The following is a 27383-nucleotide window of genomic DNA, read 5'->3' as shown; positions in this document are numbered from 1 at the left end:
TGCGTGACACTTGGATCTTGGCAGCTGCCTTGGCTTCATATGCTTGAACTATGTTATTGAGCTGCAACTCCCATCAGCCCTAGCAAGCAAATAATAAAAAAAATGGCCCCACTTTTGTGGAAGATGCTGCTGTTTTGGCTACGTAAGTTGTGGCACAGAGAGAACGGAACAGGAATTAAAATGCAAAATGATGTGTTACTCCTGGAGCCCAGTGCAGAGTACCTGATTTGCATGCAGAAGGTCCCAGGTTCAGTTCCTAAGAGGATGAGACCACAAGTGATAGAAGAGGCCATTCTCTGCTGAAGTCAAAGTCAGACAATCTTGGGGAGGCTGGGCAAATGGCCTCACCTGACACAACGCAGCTGCCAGTGTATTTATACGTATATATAAAGAGGGCCTCTGGAAGGACACACACTGCAAACTGGGTGTAGAAAAAAAGAGCAAACCCAGATTTGGGAATTCTTGATGTTGCAGAGTTGCTGTAGTTTAGCAAGTGGGAATCTGGTTTGAACCATGGATGATCAGTGGGAGGGTATATTGTAGGTAGATTGCATGCTACTGGAGATAGAAATCATGGGCATGTTTCCTGGGTGACTATGCAGACTGACCAGAGAATGTGCATATTGCCCAGAGAATGTTCAAAATGCACTCAAGATGTGCACATTCTCCAAGGTTTGATGGAGATTATGCAGAATTCCCTCCCCACGGACAGATTATGTATACTGTCCATGAGGCCTGGTGAATGTGCATAATGGCCGGTTGTTGTGCACATCATCCATTCAACTCACATTTGTGTGTGTGTGTGTGTGTGTGTGTGTGTGTGTGTGTGTGCGCGCGCGTACACATGGGGAGGGAGGAACAAACACACATCAAAACAACACAGTTTCAGTATCTTGGTCTTTATTTTTGCAGTTGCAAAGTGGAATGCAATTCTTTTTTGCGCTTTATAAATATGATTTGGCATCTACATTCCCTCCCCCACAGCGTTGGTCCCTGGCTGAAAGTTCTAATACAATGACTAACAAGCTCACAGAGGGAGTTCTTAAGACGAGGAGGCAAGGAAGTGCTCTCAACAAGAGAAAGGAATGATCACGCAACCAGTCTGTATGAGCACATAACATGGGCAGTTATCAACAGAATGATTTCTTGGGGCCGGAGGAGTAGCAGGTCCCCGATTTGAACTTACCCCCCCCCTCCCTTCTGTGTAGAACCTGTGTGTTCCAAAGGGAGCCAAAAAGAGCTTCTTCCTTTCCTAACCAATCGGAGCTGCAAGCCAATTTCAACTGGTACGCGGCAACACAGAGAGGGGCATCCCCTTGCTATACGATACATCCAAGACAGAGGGGGAAAGAGTGTGCGAGGAGGGAGATTTAAATGCACGCTGACACTACTCATTGCCTGGTTGCAGAAAGCGGACAACAGGAGTTGCACCTGGCGTAACCCTTCAAAAAAACACAGGTGCAAACAGGTTGCCCACACCCCATTTCTTCAAAAGGTTACAAGCAATGAGGCCATGCATCCCTTCCCCGCAACCAGGTTATCGTGCAAATGTGCCCCTATACGCAAGTGAAAAAGAGTTAAGTTACCCGTCAGCGAGCAATAGAACAAGTGGAATGTTACAGCCACCTGGAGCTCCAGCTAAAGTCGCCCAGATGACGTCACTGCCACCACAGCCTTGGAAAAATGTTTCAGCTCCCGCCCCGTGTGTGCGCACATACGCACGCTGTAAACCGTTAACCCGAAACATGTGCCGTTGGGAAAGGGGCACCGTGAAAGGCTGTCCCACAGGTGTGGGGGAACCCTTGTTGCTGAACTAAATCTCCCATCAGCCCCTGCAAGCACGGTCAAGAGCCAGGGATGATGGGAGCGCCAAAGTTCCCTCACACAAACAAGCCATGGAATGGAAAGGTCAGTGGGACCACACAAGGGAGGCCACCCCAACAAGAAGAGCTGAAATGAATATTAAGCCGTGTGGTGCCAGTTTCCCCCTCCGCAATGCAGTGGGCCTAGAAGCTGTCAGTGTCTTGTGCTTTTTGATCAGGATATTATTCCAGCTGCAAAGGGGAAAGGGGACAGCAAAGCAGCAAAAGGCAAGGCTGAGAAGGGAGCCCCCACCCCTGGCCTTATAAAGCTATTAAAACTTGTGAGGAAAGAAGGAAACCAGGAATGTGAGAAGAGGCGGGAGTAACTAGGAGCCTTGAGCAGAAAAATTAATTTTTTTTGGTGTGGCACAGGAATAAGGAGAGACATTGGAACCGAAACAAGAACCAGACCCTCTGACCTGACATTTCTGGCATCCAAGCAGACTAGCAGACTTGGAACTTCCTAACCGCCACACGGTGGGGCAGGCGTTGTTTGCGGGGAGAGAAAGCTAGTGGGGTTAAGGGCTTTGTTTGGAGCCCTGTGCAGAATGGGAGTCTGCTTCCTCTTCCCCCCACCCACCCTCAAATAAGACTTTAAGACTGCGAGCCCACTTGGCCAATCCTCCTTTCCCTAGTCCAGGCGATGGATCTCCTAGGCCTACTCCCAGCCTTCTTGGAATAAATTTCACCTGACTCACAGGTCAATATCCAGAGCAGACTTGCACAATCTGTGTCCAACCAAGCCTGACCCAGCCCACAGACTGGAGATTGCATCTTGACACACACACACTTTTTTTTCCGAAGTGCCAAACAGGCAACCTGCCCCCCGACCCCATAAGAGGCTGTCATACATGGCTGTTTGGCTTGATGGGTCACAGGTTGCTGATCTAGGCACATTCCCAGATCGCTGCCGAGAGCAAGTGCAGCCAACAGGGTACAGATATGACAGAAGTACAACCAGCATCAGCCCAAGGCAGCAAGAAAAATGGACAGGGATTATGGGAGTTGTAGTCCATCAACATCTGGCAGGCACCATTGGTGGCTATCCCCAGCTTCTACGGTACACAGAGAGTTGCAGCCTACTACTCCCACTCAAGAGTAGACCTACTGAAATAAATGTTAGTCATGTCTTGCGGGTCTATCCTGCGTAGGACTAGCATTGGGTGCAACCCTCTGAACAGAGGATTCAGCATTGCCACGGGTATTCGGCTGTGCACACAGCTGATTTGTTCCCACAGAGACGCCTGCCTGGAACCTGGCATAGGGACACACTCGGTCCCCCAGCCCTCACAATGCATCACAGCTGCGCGAGAGCGAAAGCAGGATCGGAACTGGGGGCAAAAGGACAGAGACCACAGTCTCAGCGCCTGCAGGATGCTAAATAAATCAGTTCTTCCCTGAAAAAAGCCTACGGATACTGTTTTCTAAGGCAACAGCAGGACTAAGTGAGGGGTCCCTTCGCTGCCACAGGCACAATGGTGCTTGTTCAGCGTCACAAAGGCACAAGTTGCTTCGGATTGGCCCTGGCACAGGCCACAAAATCCGCATCTTCCACTTTGGGGCAAAGGATGCCCAAAGGAGAAGCCCTGCCAGCAAGATGGCTGCAATGAGCTGAAGCACTGGAGGTTTCGCTGCCGGTAGTGGTGCAGCTGGTTCTTCTGGGGAGGGAGATAACCGCTGCCTCCCATCCCCAAGAAGAATATGCAGAAAGAGATAAGAAGGGGGTAGTGGAAGGAACAAGATCAGCACCTGACGTTTGGGGGGGTGTCCCCCCCAAGCTCCCAGGCAAGGCACGAACTGGTACAGAACGTTAAAGCTGATTTTTCTTTTAAAGTGCACAAAAATTAAAAGGGAGGGGAGCAAGGGAAGCAGTTCCTTTTTTAAAAAAAGAAAGAAATATTAAATGTGAAGGGAGCAAATAATATCCGGAACCAGAGGCTGAGTTGCTCTCTAGAAGCCCTGCAAGCGATTCCCGGGTTTGCAGGCTACAGCGAGACGGTCGCTTTGGCCACGAGTTTGTAGCTTTCTCTTTCCTAAGACCTCACTTGCTTTTCTTATCCTCGGGTCTCGGCCTAGACGACGGAGGCCTGGAGGACGACGATGAGCTGCTTGTTTCCGCAACCTGAGTGGAACTGTTTGTACGGTTGGTGGCCTGGGGAGAGGGAAGAATGGTTAGGTCATACGATCACGGGGTCCAACCCCCTTCAATGCAGGAACAACATTCAAAACATTGAATCGTCAAAAGACGTAACAGGTGGCATTCAGTCACACAAATGCCTTCTGAGGAACTGAGATTCCTGCTCCTCCCTCCCCCATTTTTTTTCTTTTCATATTTATTTGAGGCCAGGTGCTGCAAAAAACAGAATTGACAGCAAGATCCCACTTTTGAACAGGTCTCCTCTTCCCCACCTCCCATCAGACGGCAAAGAAATGAACTATTCAACTTTTAGAAGACACCTGAAGGCAGCCCCATATGGGGAAGTTTTTAATATTTGATGCTTTATTGTGTTTTTAATATTTTGTTGAGAGCTGCCCAGAGTGGCTGCGGCAACCCAGTCCGATGGGCGGCATATAAATAATATTATTCTGTTAGTAACATAAGAACAGTCCTGCTGCATCAGGCCACTGCCCTATCCAGTCCACCATCCTGTTCGCACAGTGGCCATCCAGATACCTCTGGAAAGTTCACAAGCAGGAGACAGATCTAACATTCCTCTCCCTGCCTATGTTTTCCAGCAACTGGGATCCAGAACAGTGGCGTAATGTGGGTTGTTGGCACCCAGAAAGCGAAAGATGGCCGCACAAGCCCAAGCCCTCATCGGCGACTGAGCTGCAGCGGTCTGAGCCTGCTATGAGTGAGGCAAAGCGAGGGGAGGGAGAAAGAGACTTGAAGCCACCTTGTGAGGAGGAGAGACCTGAGGGCTGTGGCATCTTGTTCGCAAAGGAGGAGGCAGCTGCCAGAGCCTCTTGCCTCGGTAGGTAGCAGTGGCAGCACCCTTCCCCCTTCCTCGCCCTCAGCCAGCCTAGGGTTGGGCCACGCAAGGGCCTCCCTTTACCAGCCGAAAGGAGGAGGTGCCGCTGCCCCAGCCCCAAAGGCCCGGCCTCAGTGAATGAGGGAGCCTGTCTTGGGGGGTGCCTGGTTGCACCCCCTCACACCCTTTCCAAAATCTGCGCCCGGGACCACGACCCCCCAGCCCTCCCCAGGCTACGCCTCTGATCCAGAGACATATTGCCTCTGCCATCGCACCATTTCATTACGGTGGGTGTTTCTGTTGGTCCCTGCATGCCATGCAATACAGAATACTACATATGGAAGCGCAGGTCCATGTGGGGCTATTTCCTAGGGCTTCCACAGTTAATCCACCTGGTGCTTTGTAGGCCGCCACTCACCCTTTCCAGCAGGAACTCGGCCGTAGTGTCGATGATGACGCCCAGCTCGCGGTACTGGCCTGAATAGCGGATGTAGCCCCAGGCCAGGAGGCAGAGGAGGAGGATCCCTACAAGAAAGGTGCAGAGCTGGGCAACAAAGCCGAGGCCGATGTAGTTTGAGAAGTTGGAGCCCATGTAGAGGGAGATGATGAGGCTGAAGATGGCGGCAGGCGTCCGAAACGTGTTGAAGATGTTCTTGCTCTGGTTGTGCTTGCAGAGGTCCTCATAGATGCTGTTCATCTCCCTCACCAGCTCCTCCTCATAGCGCTGGCTGAACTCCTTGCCCCCCATCTTTTTGATGGTCTGGAAGTGCTTCAAGGCCATGGCACTCTGCACACGGTGCTTCTCCTCCAGGAGATCTGGCGCGACGTATGGCTTGTCGCCGCCACACAGCTGGGGGGCAGGACATGGGATACAGGTGTTAACACTGCCAACCTTCCAAAGCAGGCTAAGAACAATGCTGGCTAGTGCTCACACTGGGTGGAAGGCAAGGAGCCTGACAGTAGGTGGCGCCAGAGCCAACGGTGGCCAGCACCAACTTACTCTAGCATCTCGCCATCCTATTTGCTGCTGAATTCTGCAAGGGAATCGCTGAACTAAGAAGGAGAAAACTTAACAAGAACTGCCACATCCTGGCATTGGCTGAGGGTGGACTAAAATAGATGGGGCAGTGCCCTATTCACCCTAATAGACCAACCTCCACTGGCTATAAGCATCCTTTTTAACTCAGTCCTAGGAAGCTGCCCCATCAGAGGTCAGACTATAGCTTGGAACTGGTGAGATAAGGGAGTTCCATTTGTAGAGACAGTGTCATTGTGCCCTACCTTGGGGAGGAAATATCAGATGTGAATGCCACTACCTTATACCTTGATGGGCTGTCTTGGTTGTATTTCTGTTCTTTGGGCCTGTGGTCTCAACTGTTTCAGTTCAGAGAAGTGTTTAAAGAGGAGCTTCTCTAACTGTTCTGTGTCATCACTTTAAAATGTGAATTTCTTGCCATTTTATTGCCCCAACCCCAACTCCGTTCTCACCTTCTCCATATTGGTGTAATACATGTCCTTGGCCGAAGCAACAGCAGCCAGGTTGTTGGCTTCGGCAGTAGCCTGAGAGCAAAGATCATAAAATGAGCACAGGGATGTAATCAGTTCCACCGTCTGGGCCCCCCTCCACCCCAACAAGGCATATTTCCCACGTCTGCAATCTTATGCCCTCCCCGCAAACTGGGGTACATGCTCAGCAAACATGCCTTTGCAATCATAAGGACCAGAAACTCCATTGCTTAAAAGAAAAAAAGGAAGGGTGAAGAAAAACTGAGTTGTTTGCAGGTGAGTTCTACGTCCCAGATTGCAAACTACCCACTTGACCAAGTGCCCTGGGACCAGCGTCAGCCAGTGTTAGAAACTCAGATATATAAGCTGGATGTCGAATGGCTCCTTAAACCAAGTTGCAGTTGCCAAAACAGAATGTTTAGTTACCATTTGAGGGCCAAACAGTTTTAAAGTCGTATTTTTCAATACAACTTTTGGGTTCCTGAAATTCGTTCTGGTGGTGCAGAAAAAAATACCATGGGGAGAATTCTACAGGATGTGTTGTCAGTGTGTGACAACAAGCAAGATCCAAGGATCCCCAGACATGCGCCTCCTAGTGCCTGGACATCTTTAATTTGGTCACAAGTGACTGATAGCCGGGTGCAAAACGCGTCTGACAAATTTCAAACACTGGTGTCAGCAAGTGCTGTGGGACAGTCAATCTAGCACCCATCACAAACAGAGTGCGCTTAAGACCACAGGGGGCATGCGGCGCAGAGGGAGGCAGTGGAGAGCAGCTGAGCTCCACGCAAAAACTTTGAGCAAGTTTCTCCCCTTGGCATGTTTTGTGTAGCTGCCTTCTACCCAGCTTGCTTCTCTGGATCTATCTAGCCCTGAAATAACACGGAAAACTGCCTTCTGCTGAGTGAGACTCACTGGATCCATTTAGATTGCTAATGCCTAGCAGTGGCTCTCCAGGGTTTCAAAGAGGAGGTGTTATTCCCAGCTCTACCCGGAGACGCTGGGAATCGAACCTGGGACCTTCTGCATGCTGAGCATGTGCTCTCCCAGGGAGCCACGGCCTTCCTCTTAAGAAGAAAGCAGTGTGCCCTTCTTCCCACAGATGCAATGGTCCACCTAGCCCAGCAGTGTCTACACTGACTGGGAGCTCTCCAGGGTTTCAGTCACTCTCTCTCCCAGCCCTACCTCGGGGGTGCCACTGGGTGGGACCTTCTGCCAAGTGATGGCAACTCCCCAAATAGGAACATAGTGTATCTTGCTACCCCAGGCAAAGCTCACCAGCAACATGGACTTGGGATGAGGCAGGTCTTCCCCCTGGTAGATCTTGATATAAGCCTGGAGGGAGGAAAGGTCAACAGTGTTCAGCTACAGTCCTTTGCCAGTAACAAGAATACCAACACCAATTAGTTAACAAACAAACTGAGATCCAAAAGAATAGACTGAATCTTGAAGCTGGAATTACAAGAGGCTACTAAGGAGTCACGGGAGGATGTTGGAATACCTAGTGCCAGTGAAACCGCTATCAAACAGAGAAGGAGTGGTGTTTAATCTGTCTGAGTCACTTAAACAGAGGATATTTCCAAATGGAGCCGTTAATAGTGATTTGTAGCTTTGTGGCTGGGACTATATTTCTCTCCTCCTTCAAATGGCCAGATCCTCTGTTTGGATGGTTAAGAACAGGTAGACAGTCTTCTGACCAAAGGCACTGAGAAAAAGAAACCTATCAGACTTAGCGGATACATTTGCGATACAACCTCTGAAAAGTTATTATAGCTGGGACTGGCAAACTTGTTTTGTTCTTCCACTGGAATGTCTAGTAACAATTCAATACAGTAATTTAAGAATAAAACAAGAGAGTCTTAGGTGGTAAAAGTACTAGCTGCCAGAAACAAGCGACACCAAGAACAAAATGTTGCATTATGGAGTGATCCTGCTCAGCGATCTAGCCAGTCGTGCCCTCTCCCAGGATACTCCATTCCATTTCCCCTCTGGCTTTCTATTTCTTTCCATCAACAGGCAGTCAACATTCTATGCCCCAGGAGCACGCTCAGTCCTCACATCCAACTGCGGAGGCAGAGCATAGCCATTGTGGCTAGTAGCCATCGCTAGCCCTTTCTCTTCATGAATTTGTCTCATCCTCTTTTAAAGTCGTCCAAGTTGGTGGCCATCACTGCCTCCTGTGGCAGGGAGTTCCACAGTTTAACTACGCACTGTGTGAAGAAGTCCTTTCATTTACCTGTCCTGAATTACTATTAATATTCAGCTTCACTGGATGCTCAGGAGTTCTAGCGTTTAAATGTGCCGTGCATCATTTTACAAACTTTGGTCATGTTACCTCTCACCTGCCTTTGCTCTAAACTAAAAAGTCCCAAACACAGGAACCTTTCCTCATAAGGGAGGTGTTTCATTCTGGCTGCCCTTTTCTGAACCTTTTCCAACTCCTCTTTGAGGCGAGGCGACCAGAACCGTATACAGAATTCCAAATGCGGCCGTACCACAGAGTTGGCTGGAGCTGATGGGGTCCCACGACATCCCAAGGCACAAGAGATCCCCACCCCCTGCCTTAAAGGGGGGGGGGGGAGAAAAAGCAACGAAGCATACCCTGAAGTACTCCAGCAAGCCCCGGCAGGTCACTTTGGAACCGTTGATCTCCTTCTCCAAGAGCTGGCTGGGATCCAGCACAAACGGAATGAGCTTCTGCAGCTGTTCTTTAAACTCATCTGCAATGTCTGCGAGAAAAGAGATAGACAGGGGGTAGGAGAAAATTGAAGGAAACTGCTCTCATTGGCGGATAGCCGGAATTCTGCGATTCCACATAAAAACACACCAAATACAGCACTAGGTACATAAAAGGCAGCTGAGCACATCAACTTTCTTTTTTTAAAAAAAGAAGATTGACAATTCTACTCCTCATGATGGCAAAGCTATTCTTTTTCTCTCGACCTCCCAATAATTTCTATTGGTTTTCATGTAAATATTACTGTACAGTGGTACCTCGGGTTAAGTACTTAATTCGTTCCGGAGGTCCGTTCTTAATCTGAAACTGTTCTTAACCTGAAGCACCACTTTAGCTAATGGGGCCTCCTGCTGCTGCCGCACCGCCGGAGCACGATTTCTGTTCTCATCCTGAAGCAAAGTTCTTAACCCGAGGTACTATTTCTGGGTTAGCGGAGTCTGTAACCTGAAGCGTATGTAACCTGAAGCGTATGTAACCCGAGGTACCACTGTATTTTAATATTTAGTTGGAAGCCGCCCAGAGTGGCTGGGGAAGCCCAGCCAGATAGGCGGGGTATAAATTATTGGTATAAATTATTGTTGTTGTTGTTGTTGTTGTTGTTGTTGTTGTTGTTGTTGTTATTATTATTATTATACCAGAACTACGTATAACTACAGTAACTTGTCCAGTGGCACACATATACAGTACACAGTACACAATCATATAGAGCACACAGTACAGCACACAGTACCACAATCAATATGTTTATTTATGCATCAGTTCAAATGCATATTTGAATGAAAATGAAAATTTGTGTTCAAAGCCAGGGAAGCAGCTGAATTGGAAAGCAATACAGTTCCTTGACCTTCCCAATCACAATTATTTCAGATAAATATACTGGGTTTTTTAAAACAAAAACAAAACAAAAGTACATGACACAAAAAGATCAACATGATAAAACCTAAAATGACAACTAATTGCAGGAAAAAATGAGCTATTTAAAAATGAAAGCAGAATAATCAAATGAGAATCTTCCAAACACCCAGTTGAACAAAATCAAGCACATTTCTCTCAGGAGGTTGTCTAAATACAGACCAGGAGACTTTTTCTCCCAGGTACCCCCTGTGGCTTATCTCAGATAAGTGGAAGGACCTGAACCTTGAAAGCAGGACCTCTGAGACATTTATATAGGCAAAAACAATTCTGGAGATATTCCGGTCCTAAACGCTTTAGGGCTTTTAAAGGCCAAAGCAAGTGTCTTGAACTGAGCCCCAAAGCAAACTAGTGGAAGTCAAAACAATTCTGCAAAGTAAGGAAGTGTGCAAAATCAGTTATGCAAATTTGAGAGAGCACATCAATTGGCATACAGGCCACAGCATTTTAATAGCCTTGTTGGAAAGTAACATATACAGTGATACATCAGGTTAAGTACTTAATTTGTTCCAGAGGTCCGTACTTAACCTGAAACTGTTCTTAACCTGAAGCACCACTTTAGCTAATGGGGCGTCCTGCTGCTGCCGCATCACCAGAGCACGATTTCTGTTCTCATCCTGAAGCAAAGTTCTTAACCCGAGGTACTATTTCTGGGTTAGCGGAGTCTGTAACCTGAAGCGTATGTAACCTGAGATACCACTGTACATATAAAATATTCCCCTCCACAAAAGCACATACAAATACTCCCTTGGGTACCTCTGAAACATTGCATCGCACCAAACCATGGTTAAGGAAGCTTAGCCATTGGTTTGTGGGACAACATAAGGGCTAGTCCCACCAAACCATGGTTTGGTGGTACGTGAACAGATCCTCCAGATCCCTCGGGCTCGGGCACAACAATGCCCGCCCACCAGATCACAGTTTTGCCTATTCACCTGCTGCTTCCACGCCCTGCAAACTGGGAACAAACCAGAGTTTTTAATCCTGGCTTGCTGAGTTTGCCATTGGACAACATGGGGCCCATACCTTTCAGACGCCCATCAAAATTCGGACTGGTGGCCACTTTGAGGCCTGGATGGGGCAGGAGGAAACAGTTGACATTGGTGAAGCAGGAGTGGATATGTTTCCGGACATGCTGGATCTCCTCGTGCTGGTGAGATTTCACCTGGTGGTGGGAAGGACCATAAGTCATCTCACACTTTACTTTTTTTTAAACGCCGAGAGAATACACACACAAAAAATTACAAGTTAAGAACAATGTTAATGGACAAAGTTAAAGAGAAGGATGCTTGCATGCTGCAACGTGGTAGTATCCTTGAGTTTGTCAACTCTCATTTAAAATAAAAGCCCAGCGAAGGTTCTAGTCCTGTAGTTACTTTTCCTAACACCGTATTTTTCGCTCTATAAGACGCACCAGACCACAAGACTGTTTTTGGAGGAGGAAAACAAAACAAAAAAAAAAATATTCTGAATCTCAGAAGCCAGAACAGCAAGAGGGATCGCTGTGCAGTGAAAGCAGCAATCCCTCTCACTTGTTCTGGCTTCTGGGATAGCTGCGCAGCCTGCATTTGCTCCATAAGACACACACACATTTACCCTTACTTTTTAGGAGGGGAAAAAGTGAGTCTTATAGAGCAAAAAATACGGTAATTCCACGCCATGACGACCTCCTCTCCGCCAGGTCTCCACCAAGGGGTTCAATTGCTTTTGGGTTTGTTTGTTTACCTGCAAACGCTTGTCCAAGAAACGCATGCCACCTTCCAGGCCGTAGTGGTACTCATATGGGAAGCTCCAGTCACGGACCAGGAACATCAGGGTCTGCATGGGGCGAGAGGTGGGAGGACTGAGAAAGGCCCTCAAAAACAGATCTTCTGAGAAGGTTTGGCTCAGTTCTAGCAGACAGAGAGGCAGGTGTGGCTGGGAGAGCCCCTTGAGAACTTAACCCAGTAAACCAGGGGTGGGGACACTGCCCATCTATAGTCCAGCATCCTGCTTCATGCAAAGAACAGCCAGATGCCCCAATGAGAAGCTCATGAAGAGGACATGAGAGAAACAGACCTCCCTCCATGGGAGCGAGCTCTGCTTCCCCTGAATGAAATGGGAAGCCCCCCCCCCCCCGACTGGCGGGGGGTTTATTTTGGGGGAGGATGTACAGTACAGTGGTACCTCAGGTTAAGAACTGAATTCATTCCAGAGGTCCATTCTTAACCTGAAACTGTTCTTAACCTGAGGTACCACTTTAGCTAATGGGGCCTCCCGCTGCCGCCGCACGATTTCTGTTCTCCTCCTGAAGCAAAGTTCTTAACCCGAGGTACTATTTCTGGGTTAACGGAGTCTGTAACCTGAAGCGTCTTTAACCCAAGGTACCACTGTATTCTGCAACATATCATTGATGCAGTAATAGTGGTTTCATGATGGGTTTTATACTGGGCCATCCACGCATTGTTCCATTTTAATAGATGTTCGGCGAGGCTTCCCCAGTGTTACCGCTGTCCGGAGGGCGGAACTCTTTGCACCTAACCACCCCGACACCATCGGAAACAAAAAACCATCACGAATGTGCCATAGAAAGGATGCCTGAAGAGGTCATGTGACATTATCTTTATTGAGCATTCCTTCTGATTTGTTTAAGGGAGTTGGCAGTTAAACAACAAGGAGCATTCATCCTGATTTGGCTGTCTATGTGCCTTGCAGTGCAATGAAGGTGGGTAAAAAAAAACAACCACCACCCACCCTGGGACATTTGCGGTATGAAAAGTTACAGGGAAGTAATAGGACAGGCACCAATGGGAAATGAAGCAATATGTCCACCTAGAATTTTTTGCAAACACAAAGGATTGAAAGCAGGACCGCATCTAACTGTCCCCATCATGAACACAACCGATCGTGAATGCACCATAAAAAGGATGTTTGGAGGGGACCGGAAATATGTCAGGCGAGTGAGAATAACTCAACTCTAAATACAGTGGTACCTCGGGTTAAGTGCTTAATTCGTTCCGGAGGTCCGTTCTTAACCTGAAACCGTTATTAACCTGAAGCACCACTTTAGCTAATGGGGCCTTCTGCTGCCGCTGCGCCGCTGGAGCACGATTTCTGTTCTCATCCTGAAGCAAAGTTCTTAACCCGAGGTACTATTTCTGGGTTAGCAGAGTCTGTAACCTGAAGCGTATGTAACCTGAAGCGTATGCAACCTGAGGTACCACTGTATATACAAACAGAAAATCTAATTTCACCGCTCAGTTCAGTTCTACAAAACCGATCCACCTCTCATTGCACTCCACTGTTCCTTGCAAGCAGCTCAGAGCATTGTCCTTTCCCCAACCCACGCCCTGGGGAAAAAAATCCTCAGAACATCCTGTGAGGAAGGTTAGGCTGAAGGACTGTGAGTGCTCCAAGGTCACCCAATAAGCTTTGTCATTGAGCAGGGATTTGAAAAAATCACCCCTCTGCCTATTTCTCCCCACTGAAATCTGCATCCTTGAAATCTGCATCAAGCTTCCGTACAGTGGAGTAACAAATCTGCAGACTGTGCAAATCTGGGGTGTGCATGGACTGCGGGAAGTGAGGGCCCACCGGCCAAGACTGTATATGTGTCTCCCACCTCCTGGCCCAGCCCCATCTGTTCAGATGCATACCTGGAATGGTTTGAGGAAGCTCTCATCCATGGCCAGGCGTCCATACTCTGTAAAGAGCTACAAAAGGAAATCAAAAACATGCTGAATTTTGTTTAAAGATCTAAAGCAGCGGTTCTCAAAAAAAATTTTACCCAGGCCACGCTCTCAGAAAAAGAAATTGCTTGCACCACACCAAATTTTCTACTGATAAGAATTGCATTGGAAAACAAAAGGAAACAACACCAATATCACTCAACGCTCTTGCTCTCATTTTGAAAATATATCCTGTAATGGTTCTAGGGGTTGCTCGCGCGTAAATCGACGCCACACCTGGCTGGGTTACCTGGGTGAACCCTTTCTGTCCGAACAGCCACTCACCAGTGGCTGTCTCAATCGCTGGCAGAATCCGTCAGTGGGCGTTTCTTGAACTTCTTCCAGCAAAGAAGCTCTTTGGCGCCTAGTCGCCGCCTACTCTCCCTGCATGGAAGCCTTCTGTGCAGGGAGGGTGTGGGCAGCGGAGGACCCGTGCCCTCCCCGCTGGTCTCCGGCGAGGAGTCATGGAGCCACCTTGCCGATTCCCCCATCTGCCCCCCTTCTCCACTGGTGCTACACTGAATTCCTTCTCCAGAAGATGGGCTGCTTCTCTCCCTCCCGGGACGCTCTCCGGAACCCCTCTGGAGCCCTCCCTCTCCCTCTGGCTCCGATGGCAGTTCCCTGACATATCCATATTCTGCAAATAAATAAAATTTATTTTGATACAGGACTATCCTATACTGGGACTAAACCATACTACACTACACTGAAATCTTTAAGTGTTTCTTTGATGGTCCTTCAACCTTCCTGCCACGCTTGCCATTCTCTCCTGCCACACTCCCTTTGAGAACCCCTGATAAGGGAATGGCTGCAACAGGTGTGCCCTTGACTCCAGGTCTCTCACAGCTTGAGCTCAGAAAGTATAAAGAACACAGAAAGAGCTCTGCTGGATCAGACCAGCATCCTGTTCTCACAGTGGCTGACCAGATTATCATCACAGTAACCTGCAAGCAGAACTAGAGCTTGTTCTACTTGGAAACCACTTAGAAGCCTATCCTGGCATCAAGCAGTAAGTATAAATAGGAATTATAGCAACCACCACCACCACAAGAGCAACTGTATCCCCTTTTGTGTTTTGCACAGCACCATGAGCATTGCAAGGGGAAATGGTTTTCTTATCACCTACCTGTAGCTGCTGCAGATCATCTTCCTGGATGTTCTGAGACAAGTTGTAGATCTAAAAAGGGAGAAAGGGACAGCTGCAATGGTGAAAAAAATCCAGAAGGGCAGCCGCCTTAGCCTGTTGCAGCAAAGACTCTTATGGCTCATTAAAGATTGTCTTAACTGATTTAATCTGGCAAAAGGTCCCAGCCTCAATCCCTGGCATCTCCAAGTGCGGCTGGAAGAGACCCCCGGCTGAAACTCAGGACAGCCGCTTCCCAGTCAGTGGAGGCAACACTCAGCCAATGGCCTCACTCAGCATAAGGCAGCTCCCTACATTCCTAGATGCTTTCACTTAGACCACCCCACGGCTTCCCAAACTTGGTCTCCAGCCATTTTTGAACTACAACTCCTATCATCCCTGACCGCTAGTCCTGGTACCTAGGGATGATGGATGTTGTAGTCTAAAAACAGCTGAAGACCCAAGTTTGGGAAACCTTGGACCAGGCTTTCTTCAGGGCCCAGGGATGAATAGGGAAACAACAGGACAAAATTCCACCAAATTTTTAGATCTTGTTCTGTTTTGCCAGCTTTCACTTTCTGGGACGGGATTTAAATACACATAATTAAATATAAGCCTCTCAGGTCCCCAACACACTCCCAAGCTCAGACTCCTAATTGGATGGGTGAATATACAGTGGTACCTCTCGTTACAAACTTAATTCGTTCCAAAGGTCCGTTCTTAAGCTGAAACTGTTCTTAACTAGAGGCGTGCTTTCACTAATGGGGCCTCTTGCTGCCACTGCGCCGCTGGCACACGATTTCAGTTCTCATCCTGGGGCAAAAACTCTTCCAGGTTAGCGGAGTTTGTAACCTGAAGCGTTTGTAACCTGAGGTGTTTGTAACTCGATGTACCACTGTATATATTTACTTACACACACACGCTTACACACACACACACACACACACACACTTCCAAGGCCAGGAGAGGCCTAGCGACACAGACTGCCTTCCCAGAAACAACCCAGCTTTGGCTTTTCTGTCTTGATTGTAGCTGCCTTCCCCTCCAATCGATGAGGAGTCCCATCACACGCCCATGGCGAAAGCCCTTGCCACACCTTATTCAAACGACGACCAAAAAACAGGGGACACTCACCTGAACAGAACTCGTCATGGTGCTGAGAGCAAAGATGGTGGCGCAGTCCTTGACTGTTGACTGGCTGTCAAAAGCTCCCTGGGTGTCCATCAGCATGACCGCCACCTGGAAGGACAGGTGAGAGCATCAGGCTTAAGAGATGCTCCAGTGCTCCCTGCACCCCACCCCACCCCGTTTTCCACTCTCCCCACCCCCTGGCATTCTGTGGTCTCTGAACATACTCCGTCCTTGCTGGATTATTATTTTTTTAAGGGTGGGGGTGGCTGGGGAAGCAATGTGGCCTGGGGAAGAGTCCAGAGGACCTGACAGCAAGGACCGGAGGGTGTCATGAAATAGGCACAGAGGCTGCAGGGGTACCAGATGGGGAGCTGGGTCTGGGCTCAGAGCTGGCTGTGGAAGTTAGGGAGAGCATGGGGTCTGAAGTGATGGGGCAAGAGCTCCCAGAGACACTTCCCAGACCATTAGGGCCTTTAAGGCACTGTTCAGGCTGCACAGAGAAAGCATTTTTGTTCCTGAAATTCTGATTGTGGAGCTAAAATAAAACTGATAGAATTCTACAGGATGGGGTATTATTTATTGTGTGAAAACAGTCTGGCTAATTTCTAAAACTGCTATAAGGAAAGAGCCTGGACCCTTGCAGACACCTTCTCCTGAGCCAGAAAGAAAGCCAGACGTTTCCCACTGCAAACCAGAAGTCCTGCAGTGTCAGAAGCGCACCAGGAGAGAGGAGATGGCATGAAGGAGGAGCACCCATCTTCAGACCACAGGGTTGGCCCTTTAAGGTTCTGACGTTCTCCCAAGGGGGTGGAGCTTGGAGGAGGCGGTCTGCAGGAGGGCCTTTGTTGGAGAAAGTTGCTCACTTGGAGCTGTCCATGGTGCAGAAACCTTCAACCAACTGTGCCTCTTTCACCATGGGTTCCGGCAACAGACCAGAACACAGCAGAGAACCACATTTGACCCTCAGTCCTGAGGTTTCCTACTGTGGCCATGGAGGGGTGAAGAAATGTTTTCGCTTTCCGTTTTAATCAAATTCCAACTCCTTCTCAACTGCCCCCGTACCTTCTTTCCACTTGGTTTCTCCACAATGAAAACTTCGCTCCAGATTTGGATGCCTGTGGTGTCCGGGTCAGATCCACCTCGCCAGGAAAAGCCCGTCAGGGGTTCATCCTTGTCACCCAGCCAATTGGTGCTGCCCCCTTCTTTCTGTGGAGCAACAGGGAAACAGCACAAATAAGAAAACTGTGTAGTATTAGAAGAATGAGCCATCAGGCTCCCATGTGCCCCCTGTAAGAGAATAATAGCTCCTGCTTTCAGTTTTGACAAAGGCTTCCAGTCATATTACAAATCTGCAGAACCGTGGTTGATTCTATCTCTATATAAAACAAATCAGAATCAAAACGTGGTCTGCTATCATGATGCAAAAAAGCCCAAACAAAACCTGATTGCATGGTTCCACCAAAAGTTTTGGGACTGAAGATGAACAGAATGTAGGCTCTTTGCAAATAGGACCCTTGTGTCGGTTTCGTTTTACTTGTGAAAATTCTCTAAGCTCCAGGTGCATTGTTTTAAATAATGCTTATTTTTTTATTTATTAAAAAAATATATACTATTTGTTTTTTTAAAAAATCAAGGCAGTGTTCAACAATTGTACATAAAACCACACAATAAAAATCATATCAAAAGTCAAAATTCTTAATTGCCTGCATAAGCCAGAGGGATTAGGTAAGTTTCCAGCAGGCATTTAAAAGTTGGCACAGAAGGCACCTGCTGAATCTCTACTGGCAGAGTATTCCACAGGATTGAGCTGGTGACACTAAAGGCTTGATTCCTTGTTAAATGACCCTCATCAATTTGGAGAACAGTCAACAACACTCCTGTAAATGATCTCGAGGACTGAGATGGGCTGTAAGGGTTCATTCAGGTGTTCCCTGAAGTACACTGGCCCTAGGTCATTCTGGGCTTTGTAAATTAATAAAGGACCTTTAACAATAGCAACAGACAATGAGCCAGTGAACAGGGGGATGGCTCACCTGTGTGTACATATAACGCAGCAGAAAGTCCAAGAGGAAGGATTTGCCTTTGCGGAAGGCACCGGCCACGGACACCACCACCACATCGAGGTCCCGGATAGCATCAGCCAAGAGGACACGGCTCAGCGCCTTCTCGTCCAGCTCAAAGGAGTGTTGGTCTTTGTGCACCAGCACAATCTGCACTGGGCCAGGCTTCGTTCCCCCCATGGCATCCCCAGCTGCACAAAGGAGAGAAAGGGAGCTGGATGTCAATACACAACAGCAACTACCAGGCTAGCAAGGCCTGTCCACCCCATACATTTAAAGCACGTTTATAGTACTTCCAACAGTCACTGCTTCCCCCAAAGAATCCTAGGGACTGTAGTTTATCCCTCATTGAACTACAATTCCCAGCACACCATAACAAACCACAGTTCCCAAGATTCCATGTCCTTTAATTGTACGGTATGGTATAGACCAGGGGTCAGCAACCTCTTTCAGTCCACCATCCCTCAGACCATGTGGTCTGAACGAATTCCTATGCCGCACAAATAACCCAGAGGTGCATTTTAAATAAGACACATTCTACTCATGTAAAAACACACTGATTCCCAGGCTGTCTGCGGGCCGGATTGAGAAGGCGATTGGGCCGCATCTAGCCCACAGGCTTTAGGTTGCCTACCCCTGGTATAAACACACAACTCTTTGGATATGCTAAGATTAGCAGCAGTTTCTAGTGCATTTTTACCTTTGCATGTAAATAAGGTAAAATGATTTGAATGATTTTGAATTGTCATGTCTCAGGACATTAACAGGTATTTCAGCCATAACAGCTTCCAAGGAAAGCTTTGACTGGATATAGCATTTAAACCACATGACGTACACATTGATTCCCCCAACCACAATAATCTAGTTATTTGAGCTCAAGTAATTTTTTTCACGGGGGGAAAAGATAATGAGAATCACGCAGGAGTAAAATTAACCAAGCATACTCTTTTCAGTTTTGTTAAGCTGAAGATCAGATCTAACATATTTGGCTGAGGTTGGATGGCCATCTGTACTGGGTGCTTCAGTTGAGATTTCTGCGTTCCGGGGGGTTGGACTAGATGACCCTTGGGTCCCTTCCAGCTCTACAATTCTATGATTCTATGGCCTCAATCAGTCTAGGGCAGGGGTGAAAAACCTGTGGCCCTCCAGATGTTGGTGGACTCAAATTGGCCTGGGCAATGTATCAATACACTGTCCAGGACCAGTTTGAGGGCCAGATCACAACGGCGTTTGGACTCAAAGGTATATTACAAGTGGGGCTTGTCAGCCGGCTGGCATCTTAACTTTCTTCTCTGGCCAAGCAGGCGGACTGCCTCCTTTCTCCCTTCACTGGGTGCTGGCAGTGGAGGGCATGGTGGTAGTAGCTTCACCCTGGTGCCCCGCTGATGCTCTATCCTTTTCAAGATTGTGATGTATCACTTTATCGTGATGTTTAGCTGGTGATACATCATGAAAACCTGATATCGCCCAGCCCTAGACTCCAACTCCCATAAGCCCCAGCCAGCATGGCTAATGGTCAGGGATGCTGGGAGCTGTAGTCCATCAAACAAGTGGCAGGAGTAACATAAGTTTCTCACTCCTGGATCGATTGAGATTCAAACACACACACACAGAGAAAGGGCCGGGGGGGGGGGAGAGAGAGAGAGAGAGAGAGAGAGAGAAAGAAAGAAAGAAAGAACCTCACAGAGTTGTTGTGAAGATAAAATGGGGAGAAGAACCATCTAGGCCACAGAGAGAGAGAGAGAGAGAGAGAGAGAGAGAGAGAGAGAGGAAGGAAGGAAGGCAGGCCCTCACAGAGTTGTTGTGAATATAAAATGGGGGGGAGAACCATCTAGGCCACCTTGAGCTCCTCACAGGAAAGGTGGGATTTAAATGTCAAAATAAATGTAATATATGCACAGATACAGAGAGAGATACACCCATGTGTATATGTGTTTGTGTTTCTGCCTTGGTATTAAGTGGCACAGATGGAATACTCTTGCCAGGACTACTGAAATTCTGGCACGCTAGAAACCCCACATACATACACACCAGATGCCCCACAGATCGACCTGTGCATTATTAGCGCAGCAAACAGGAGCCCCACTCGTTGACTTCTCACCATCCATGTGCACGGAACCGAACCGATCCAGGAGAGGCACTTCCTGAGGCGAGGGTTCACACCTCCATGGCTCTCGCCGGCCGGGACCACTCACTGCCCCGCGAGGCCGGGTCAGAGGAGCCCACCTGTGCGGGCAGACCCTGCGAGATATTATGGGCCGCCTGGGGGTGGCATCCAGCAAACTTGGGCAGCTCCTCGAGGGCCGAGGCTTCTGTTGCAAGCCTGGCTTCTTCTTCTTCTGGGCTTTCATGAGCTTTCAAACCAACGAGGGCAGCAGGAGGCTAAAAGGAAGAGGACAAAACCCATCCTCTCTGGCCCAAGGAGATCATAACAATCCGGTCTCCACGGCAACAGCAGCCAAAGGGCTCACTAGGCCGAGTTCCAAGGAGGAACCATTATTTCACTCAGGTTTCTATCCTTTCTAACCCTCCTTTCCCCCTCCTCAGGAGAGGGCCAGAAAGAGGGGTCTGGAGGGCCACATGGGCAACTCAGCCTGAGGTTCCCCACAATGAAACGCTTTTGCTACGCGAAAAGAACCCTTTTTCTTTCTCCCCTGAACTCAGCAGTTGGCAAGCTGTCGAGTTAGGACCACACCAGCCTCCTCTCTGATCTTCTTATCTGCCTGGTTGAAAAATAGGCCAATTAAATTAACATCACCTTTAAAACCTCTGTTTTCCTGCCCAAGTAATTCAATAGGCCACCTGCTCTTAGCACTGCAAGAGCACAGGCTAGGAGGAAATTAAACACAAGGGAACTTTTATTTTTTATTTATTTGCAAATAAAAAATAAAAAATATTTCTACCCAGCCAACATTAAGGAAAAAATATTATGGCAGCAAACAGCATTAAGGGAAATAAAATGGCATTCATAAAGCAAATAAAAAAGACATCACCAGTCAGTATTTTGGCTTAGAGAATCATGGAATTGTAGCGCTGGAAGGGGCCCCAAGGGGCTTCTATCCCCCCCCCCCCCAGCTATGCAGGAATTACAGCTCAAGAATCCCTGACCGGTGGATCATCCAACCTCTCTTTAAAAACCTCCAATGAAGGAGAGTCCACTACCTTCCAAGAGACTTGGTTCCACTGTCAAACAGCTCTTGTTGTCAGAACGTTCTTGATAATGTTGAGTTAGAAACTCCTTTCTTGCAATTTGAATCTATTGGTTTGGGTCCTACACTCCAAAGCAGCAGAAAACATGCTTGCTCCATCTTCCATGTGGCAGCTTTTCCGGTATCATATCACCTCTCGTTCTTCTCATGCAGCATGGAGCGGTACTGTAAGTTCCCTAGATCTGGATCCTATACCTCTATTGATGCAGCCTAGAATTGCATTAGCTTACTTTGCTGCTGCATCACACTGCTGACTCATGCTAAACTTGTGGTCTACCCTAGATGCTTTTCACATGTATTGCTGGCAAGCCAGGTGTCCCCCATCCTATATTTGTGCATCTGATTATCCCTGCCTAAATGCAGAGCTTTACATTTGTCCCTTTTGAAATTCATTTGGTTAATTTTGGCCCAGTTCTCCAAACTGTTAAAGCCATCCTGATTCCATCTTCTGAGGTTAATTTGTTATAATGTTTATATTAGTTTTAATGTTTGTTTTTGTAAAACACTTTTGGCATCTTTTGAAAAATCGATGAATATATGTAATAATAATAATAACAATAATACAACTATTGTTACACACACACACCCGCTAATTAAGCTTATTTCCAGATCTAAGCTGCCAACCATGGATAATCAGAAGCAGTATAATGCAGAATTTGTTGTTAGGCCTTCCCTGTGGCCTGCTGTTGTTGCTGCCTAGAGCAGCTGTGGCACTGTTGCAGCTGCTAGCAGGTAAGAAAGGTTGCTCAAGAACAGCAGAGATAAAGCTAATATTGTGTAGTAGTTACCAGAAAATTAAGACAAGAACTGGGGGGGGGGACCCAAATTCAAATCCGCACCCTTAGACTTTATTCATTGCAACATTTCAGGTTATGGGTCCAAACATATTGGCTGTGTCCGCTTGAGAATTTTCAGGGGAGCTAGGGAACAAGGGGAAGAATCCAGTTAAAATGTCTCCTGCAAAGATTGCTGCTGCTGCTGCTAAAATACCTTCATCAGAGATGCCCTAAGCTACTTCTGGCAAGCCGCAAGTTCGGAAGAGGGTTTTCCACACTCCTCTGAAACGTAAAACTTCCGTGAAAGGAAAAAGGCAACACTGAACACACCCAGTGGCGGGGGGGGGGGGGGTGAATACAATTCACTCACATACCATGAGTTCTGCCAGCTAGCCGCTGCCTGCAGTGAGTCAGAAACCTCAACCGCTCCCTTGAAATCTCGCCTGTTTTGCATTTAGCAGACGTTGCCACTTATCTGGAAGGGAAGCCTCTCCACCATCTCCTCTGCTCCATGAAGCAGAGGCCTATGCAAGTGCTATCTCTACACAACCCATCACATCTTCTGTGGCCTCCCAGCACCTCAGTAAAGCAGAATCCCTGTTTCTGCAAACTCAGCTCATAAGAAAAGCATTAAGGCAACAACCATTTCACTCGCCTCCCCGCTCCCCAAGTCACAACTGGCATTTACAGATATGCTGCCTCTAAACAGGGAGGTTCCATTTAGCCATCACAGGCAGTAGCCCTCAATAAACCTCTCCTCCTCTATGGAAGGACCACAGCTCAGTGGTACAGCATCTCCCTTGCATGCAGAAAGTACCAAGTTCAAGCCCAGGTAGCTGTGGGAATGTCCTCGCCCTACCTGAAACCCTGGGGAGTTGTTGCCAGTTAGTGCAGACAATACTGAGCTATAGGGACAAATAGCCTGGCTCAGGATATGGCAGCTTCCCATATTCCAGGTCGTTGTGCAAACCCTTTTTGATATCATCAGAGCCCACAGAACCGCCACCTAGCCACGCCTCGTGGCAGCAAACGCCTTAATTCAATTACTGTCATTGATCGTTAAATGATATTGTGCCTTCCAGTGGCGTAACAGCACCCAAGGCAACTTGGAACTGGTGAAAGAGCTTCAGAAGCATTCAGGCTGGACCAAAACAAAGTCCTATGTGGCAAGCAGATGCTTCTCAGAAACCCACAAGCGAGAAAGCAACTCTCCCCAATCTTAGCAACCAGTATTCGATGGCATTGTGCCTCTGATCCTGGTAGCAGTGTACATCCATAATTGGTCTTATGCTTAAAACAACAGGAGGTAGCGATGGTCACCAGCTTGGAGAGCTTTAAAGGGGGATTAGTCAAATTCATGGAGGAGGACCACATGGGTCATCTGCTCCAGCCCCTTTGAATGCAGGAATCTTTTTGCCCAACTTGGGGCTTGAACCCATGATTAAGAGTCTCATGCTCTTCCAACTGAGCTATCCCAGCAGTATTGATGGCTAATACCCACAAAGGCTATGTTCTATGCCTCTGAATGCCTGTTGCTGGGAACTGCAGGTGGGCAGAGAGTGGCTGCACTCATGTCCCGCTTGTGAGCATCCCACAGGCATCTGGTCTGATCCAGCAGGCTCTTCTTATGCCCTTATAACACATAAAAATATAGAAAGCCAATACAACCGCATAATAAACATTGTGAGTGAGCATAACCAAATATTTTAAAAGGTGCATTGAAAGCTATCTTACGCCGAGTCAGACCATTGGTCCATGTAGCTCAGGACTGTCTGCACAGACCAGCAGCAGCTCTCCTGGGTTTCAGGCAGGGGTCTCTCCCAGCTCTACCTAGAGATGCCACTGGAGACTGATCCTAAGGAGTTCTGCATGGAAAGTGTGTGTTCTACCACTGAGCTGCAGCCCTTCCACTGAGGCTCACTGAAATAAAAGTTTTAAACTGGAGCTGAAACGCCATCAGGGAAGGAGCTCAGCAAATGTCCAGTTCCAGCTTTCGGGGCATCGCTGTGGGGAAAGCCCTCTCCCACTTACCCACCAACCAAACTTCCGTCCATGGCAGAGAAGACCCCCCCCCCCATGTGGGCCTGCATAAATGGAAAGGCTTAAGCAAGACAATGCAACCCTTCCAGTATCTGAAGCAGTTTAAGACTCGTGCTTTGTGCGTGAAGAAGGTGCCATTGCAGCAACCTTCTTCATGAGTCTGGTGAAAGGTAAAATTGCCACACCACCTAGATCGGTGATCTCGCCCAACCTGGCAGCAGCGTGAGCTGTGAACAATTGAGAAATATGCTGAAATACTGGTCGGGGAATTTGCCTGCCAAATACTGTCAAACCTGGAAGAGGGGCTTGTCCAAGCGCTACATCCCTGCATTGCATGCATGTTTGAGGCGGATGCTAAACACGGGTGATTTAATGAAGGAAGACAAGGAAATAGCATTGAAAATAAGATCCCCCTTTCCATACTCCATCTCGGTTGAGCTTCCACAGCAGAAATCCTGCCCACACTTTTCTTAGAAGTGAGCCCGACTGAAAACAGTGGTGTGCCTAACTTCAGAAACACGTGTGGTTAAAAGTTCAAAATAAAGAATTGTGCAAGGCTCACTACCTCCAGGTTGTGCACAGAGGGGCAAGAGAGGAAGAATTGTGTCTAGACGCTGCATTCTTATGAAGGTACTTCTATACGTGTTATACCAACCCTACAGGGGCAACCCAAACTACCCCCTTCCAATGGGGTGTTTGCATTCTCCCCATATAAACCTCAATCCATGGGGCAATGGGGCTCTCTAGATTTTGTTGTACTACGACTCCCATCATCCTTGACCGTTGACCATGCTGCCTGGGGCTGACATGAGTTCAACAACAACAGGAACCACAGAATTGTAGAGCTGGAAGGGACCGCCATCTAGCCCAACCCCCTGCAATGCAGGAATCGCCTGACATGGGACTCGAACCCAAGTCCCTGAGATGCTCTACAAAGCAAGCTATCATGCCCCAGTCCCCCAACTCGGCCTCCAGAGGCATTCTGGCTCTACCACAGAGTTTGCATCTAGTACTACAACTCCCATTATCCATGAGTATTGATCACACTTGCTGGGACGGATGGAAGTTGTAGTCCGATACATCTTGAGAGCATCAGGTTGGGGGAAGGAAAGTAAGTTTCCACTTTCCCTGGGAAGGGAGCGGGGCTCCATGCATTTCCCTCACAAATGGCCCTGGTTACTATATGCGGCTCTTTGCAATCGGCTCCAGAGGGACCTCATCCCTATAGGGGACCCAGGCTCCCCCGCCCCATCTTTGGGGGGGGGGTTCATACAGTTTCTCCACAGAGGCCTTATTTTCCATGGGGAGGGGGATATATTCCTATCTCTCACCATAGAGGATATTAACCCCCCCAAGAAAAGTTGGTGGCTCCAAATCCGATTAAGAAAAGAGGGCCCTTACCGCCCGCCGCCAGCTTGACACCGTTCGCAGCTACCGCCGCCGAAGGAATGACACGGAGCCGCCTCCTTCCCGCCCTTCTTCCCGCCCCATCTCGGAGCAGGCAAGAGGCGGGGTCGCCAGGCATGAAGCGGGGAAAGGAGGAGGGCAAGGAGCCTTGGGGAAAGGTGCATGCTGGGAATTGGAGTCCGAGCAGCCGCCGTCTCTCGCCCACGGAACTGGGTAAGGGGAATCCAAGAGAACTACAACTCCCGAGAAACCAAGGGGTGGAGAATCAAGAAAGGACGGGCTCTCAAAGCTTTCTCCCCAAGGGAGGATCTTGGGAGAAGCAGACGGAAGAGGTCGGGCTTTTTTCAGAGTCGCCAGGGAGGAGCTTTGGAAGCGCGTGCTGGGGAAGGCATCCTGTTTTTGAGGATCGCAGCGGCTCCTTATACAGTACCCTTAAATCTTTAATTAAAAACATTTTTTTAAAAAAGCAGGCCGCTTCTGCACAGATTTGCAGAAAAAGATGCTAATTTATATGCAACTTTATAAATAATCACAAATATTTACTTTATAAATAATGATTTGTAAATAGAAATCATCAGGACATAGGCAGAAGCTGCTGGATCAGGCCAATGGCCCATCTAGAACAGCATCCTGTTTTCATAGTAGCCAACCTGTGGGAAGCCTGCAAGCAGGATTCCAGCACAAGAGCACTGCACCAGCAACTTGTAGAGGCAGAACATAGCCGTCCAGGCTAGTGGGTATTGATAACCTTATCCTCCTGAATTTGTCTAAAGCTCTTGAAGCCATCTAGGTTCATGGCCATCAATGCCTCCTGCGGAAGTGAGTTTCATAGATTTAACTATGCATTGCTTGAATTTCTTTTATCTGTTCTGAATCTTCCAAATGTCAGCTTCATTGGATTTCTCAGAGTTCTATTGTTATGAGAGAGGGAGAAAAAACTTATTCCTGTCCACTTACTCCACTCCATGGGCATAGGCAGGGGGGCAGATGCCCCCCATCACGTAAATAAATAAAAAAACTTAATTAACTTACCAATCGCTTTACAGATAGCTCGGTTCTGTCCCTCCCCCAAAAAAACAGATTCTCATGCTCCACTCTATGCATAATGTAATAAACTTCTATCTTGTTACCTCTTACTCACTTTTTCTCTAAACTAAAAAGTCTCAAATGTTGCAACCTTTCTTTGTCCACTCTATCCTTTTTGAGATGAGGTGACCAGAACTGTACAAAATATTCCACATGTGATGTACTATTTATTATTATTATTATTATTATTAACATGTATATCTCCACTTTCCTCCAAATAGCTTAAGGTTACAAACATGCTTCTTCCCTCTGCCCATTTTATCCCCACAACAACCTGTGAGGTAGGTTAAGCTAACAAACATTGCAACGGTCGGAGGATCTGGTAATCTGTGTGTGTGGTGTCCAGGAGATAGATAAATTACGGTACATTAAATAACAGCAATAATAAAACAGGAGTTACAGGTCTGTCATGTCATTATCACAGTACAGTCAAACCTCTGTTCTTGAACCGCTCTGTTGCCGAACATTTCGGCTTCTGAACGTCAAAAACCCAGAAGTAAATGCTCCAGCTTTCGAACATTCCCCGGAAGACGATCCAACGCAGCTTCCGCTGTGCAAAAGCCTAGCTGTCGGCTGATCAGAAGCCGGAACTTGAACATTTCGGAACTCAAATTACATTCAGAACAGATTACATTCGAGTTCCAAGGTTTGACTGTATATGAATGGAAAGAAGTGGTAAGCATTGAAATCAGCTAAACAGTACATAAAACAACATAGCTGTTGTTTATTAACTTTCAAGGCTGTTTCTGCTCACCCCTCTTATAGTTCTGTATCTTTAAACCAGACTGGGAAGCTCTGTTTTGGCAGCAGTACACACCTGCAGGCCTCTGCCACTAACCCAGATCTCCCCCAACC

The 27383-nt window shown here is 47.8% G+C and overlaps 1 protein-coding gene across 2 annotated transcripts; it reads right to left on the bottom strand.

Moving 5' to 3' along the window:
* Positions 1-883: 883 nt before the first annotated feature.
* Positions 884-25611, bottom strand: ATL3 (atlastin GTPase 3). Of its 2 annotated transcripts, none has more exons than XM_083716291.1 (13): positions 25437-25611; positions 17984-18201; positions 17013-17156; positions 15954-16058; positions 14823-14873; positions 13625-13681; positions 11715-11807; positions 11016-11154; positions 8942-9069; positions 7619-7675; positions 6323-6394; positions 5253-5684; positions 884-4014 (listed from the first exon to the last, which is right to left on the bottom strand). In XM_083716291.1, exons 1-13 carry the CDS (start codon positions 25558-25560, stop codon positions 3904-3906), a joined length of 1731 nt encoding a protein of 576 aa, XP_083572417.1. In that variant the 5' UTR covers positions 25561-25611; the 3' UTR covers positions 884-3903. The 2 variants fall into 2 exon arrangements, with proteins under 2 accessions (XP_083572417.1, XP_083572416.1); XM_083716290.1 differs by lacking the exon at positions 25437-25611 and adding an exon at positions 20112-20728.
* Positions 25612-27383: the final 1772 nt, after the last annotated feature.

Source organism: Podarcis gaigeae (genome assembly GCF_964106915.1).
Source record: "Podarcis gaigeae genome assembly, chromosome: 16".
In the NCBI taxonomy this organism is placed as follows: Eukaryota; Metazoa; Chordata; class Lepidosauria; order Squamata; family Lacertidae; genus Podarcis; species Podarcis gaigeae.
This window is presented reverse-complemented; position numbering and strand designations above follow the sequence as displayed.

Coding starts and splice junctions, on each gene's coding strand:
- ATL3 (XM_083716290.1), bottom strand. CDS start 20,361: ATGAAAGCCCAGAAGAAGAAGAAGCCAGGCTTGCAACAGAAGCCTCGG. Junction 17,157..17,983: donor TGCGTTATATGTACACACAG/GTGAGCCATCCC, acceptor GTTGCTCCACAG/AAAGAAGGGGGCAGCACCAA. Junction 11,808..13,624: donor GCTTCCTCAAACCATTCCAG/GTATGCATCTGA, acceptor CGCCCCATGCAG/ACCCTGATGTTCCTGGTCCG.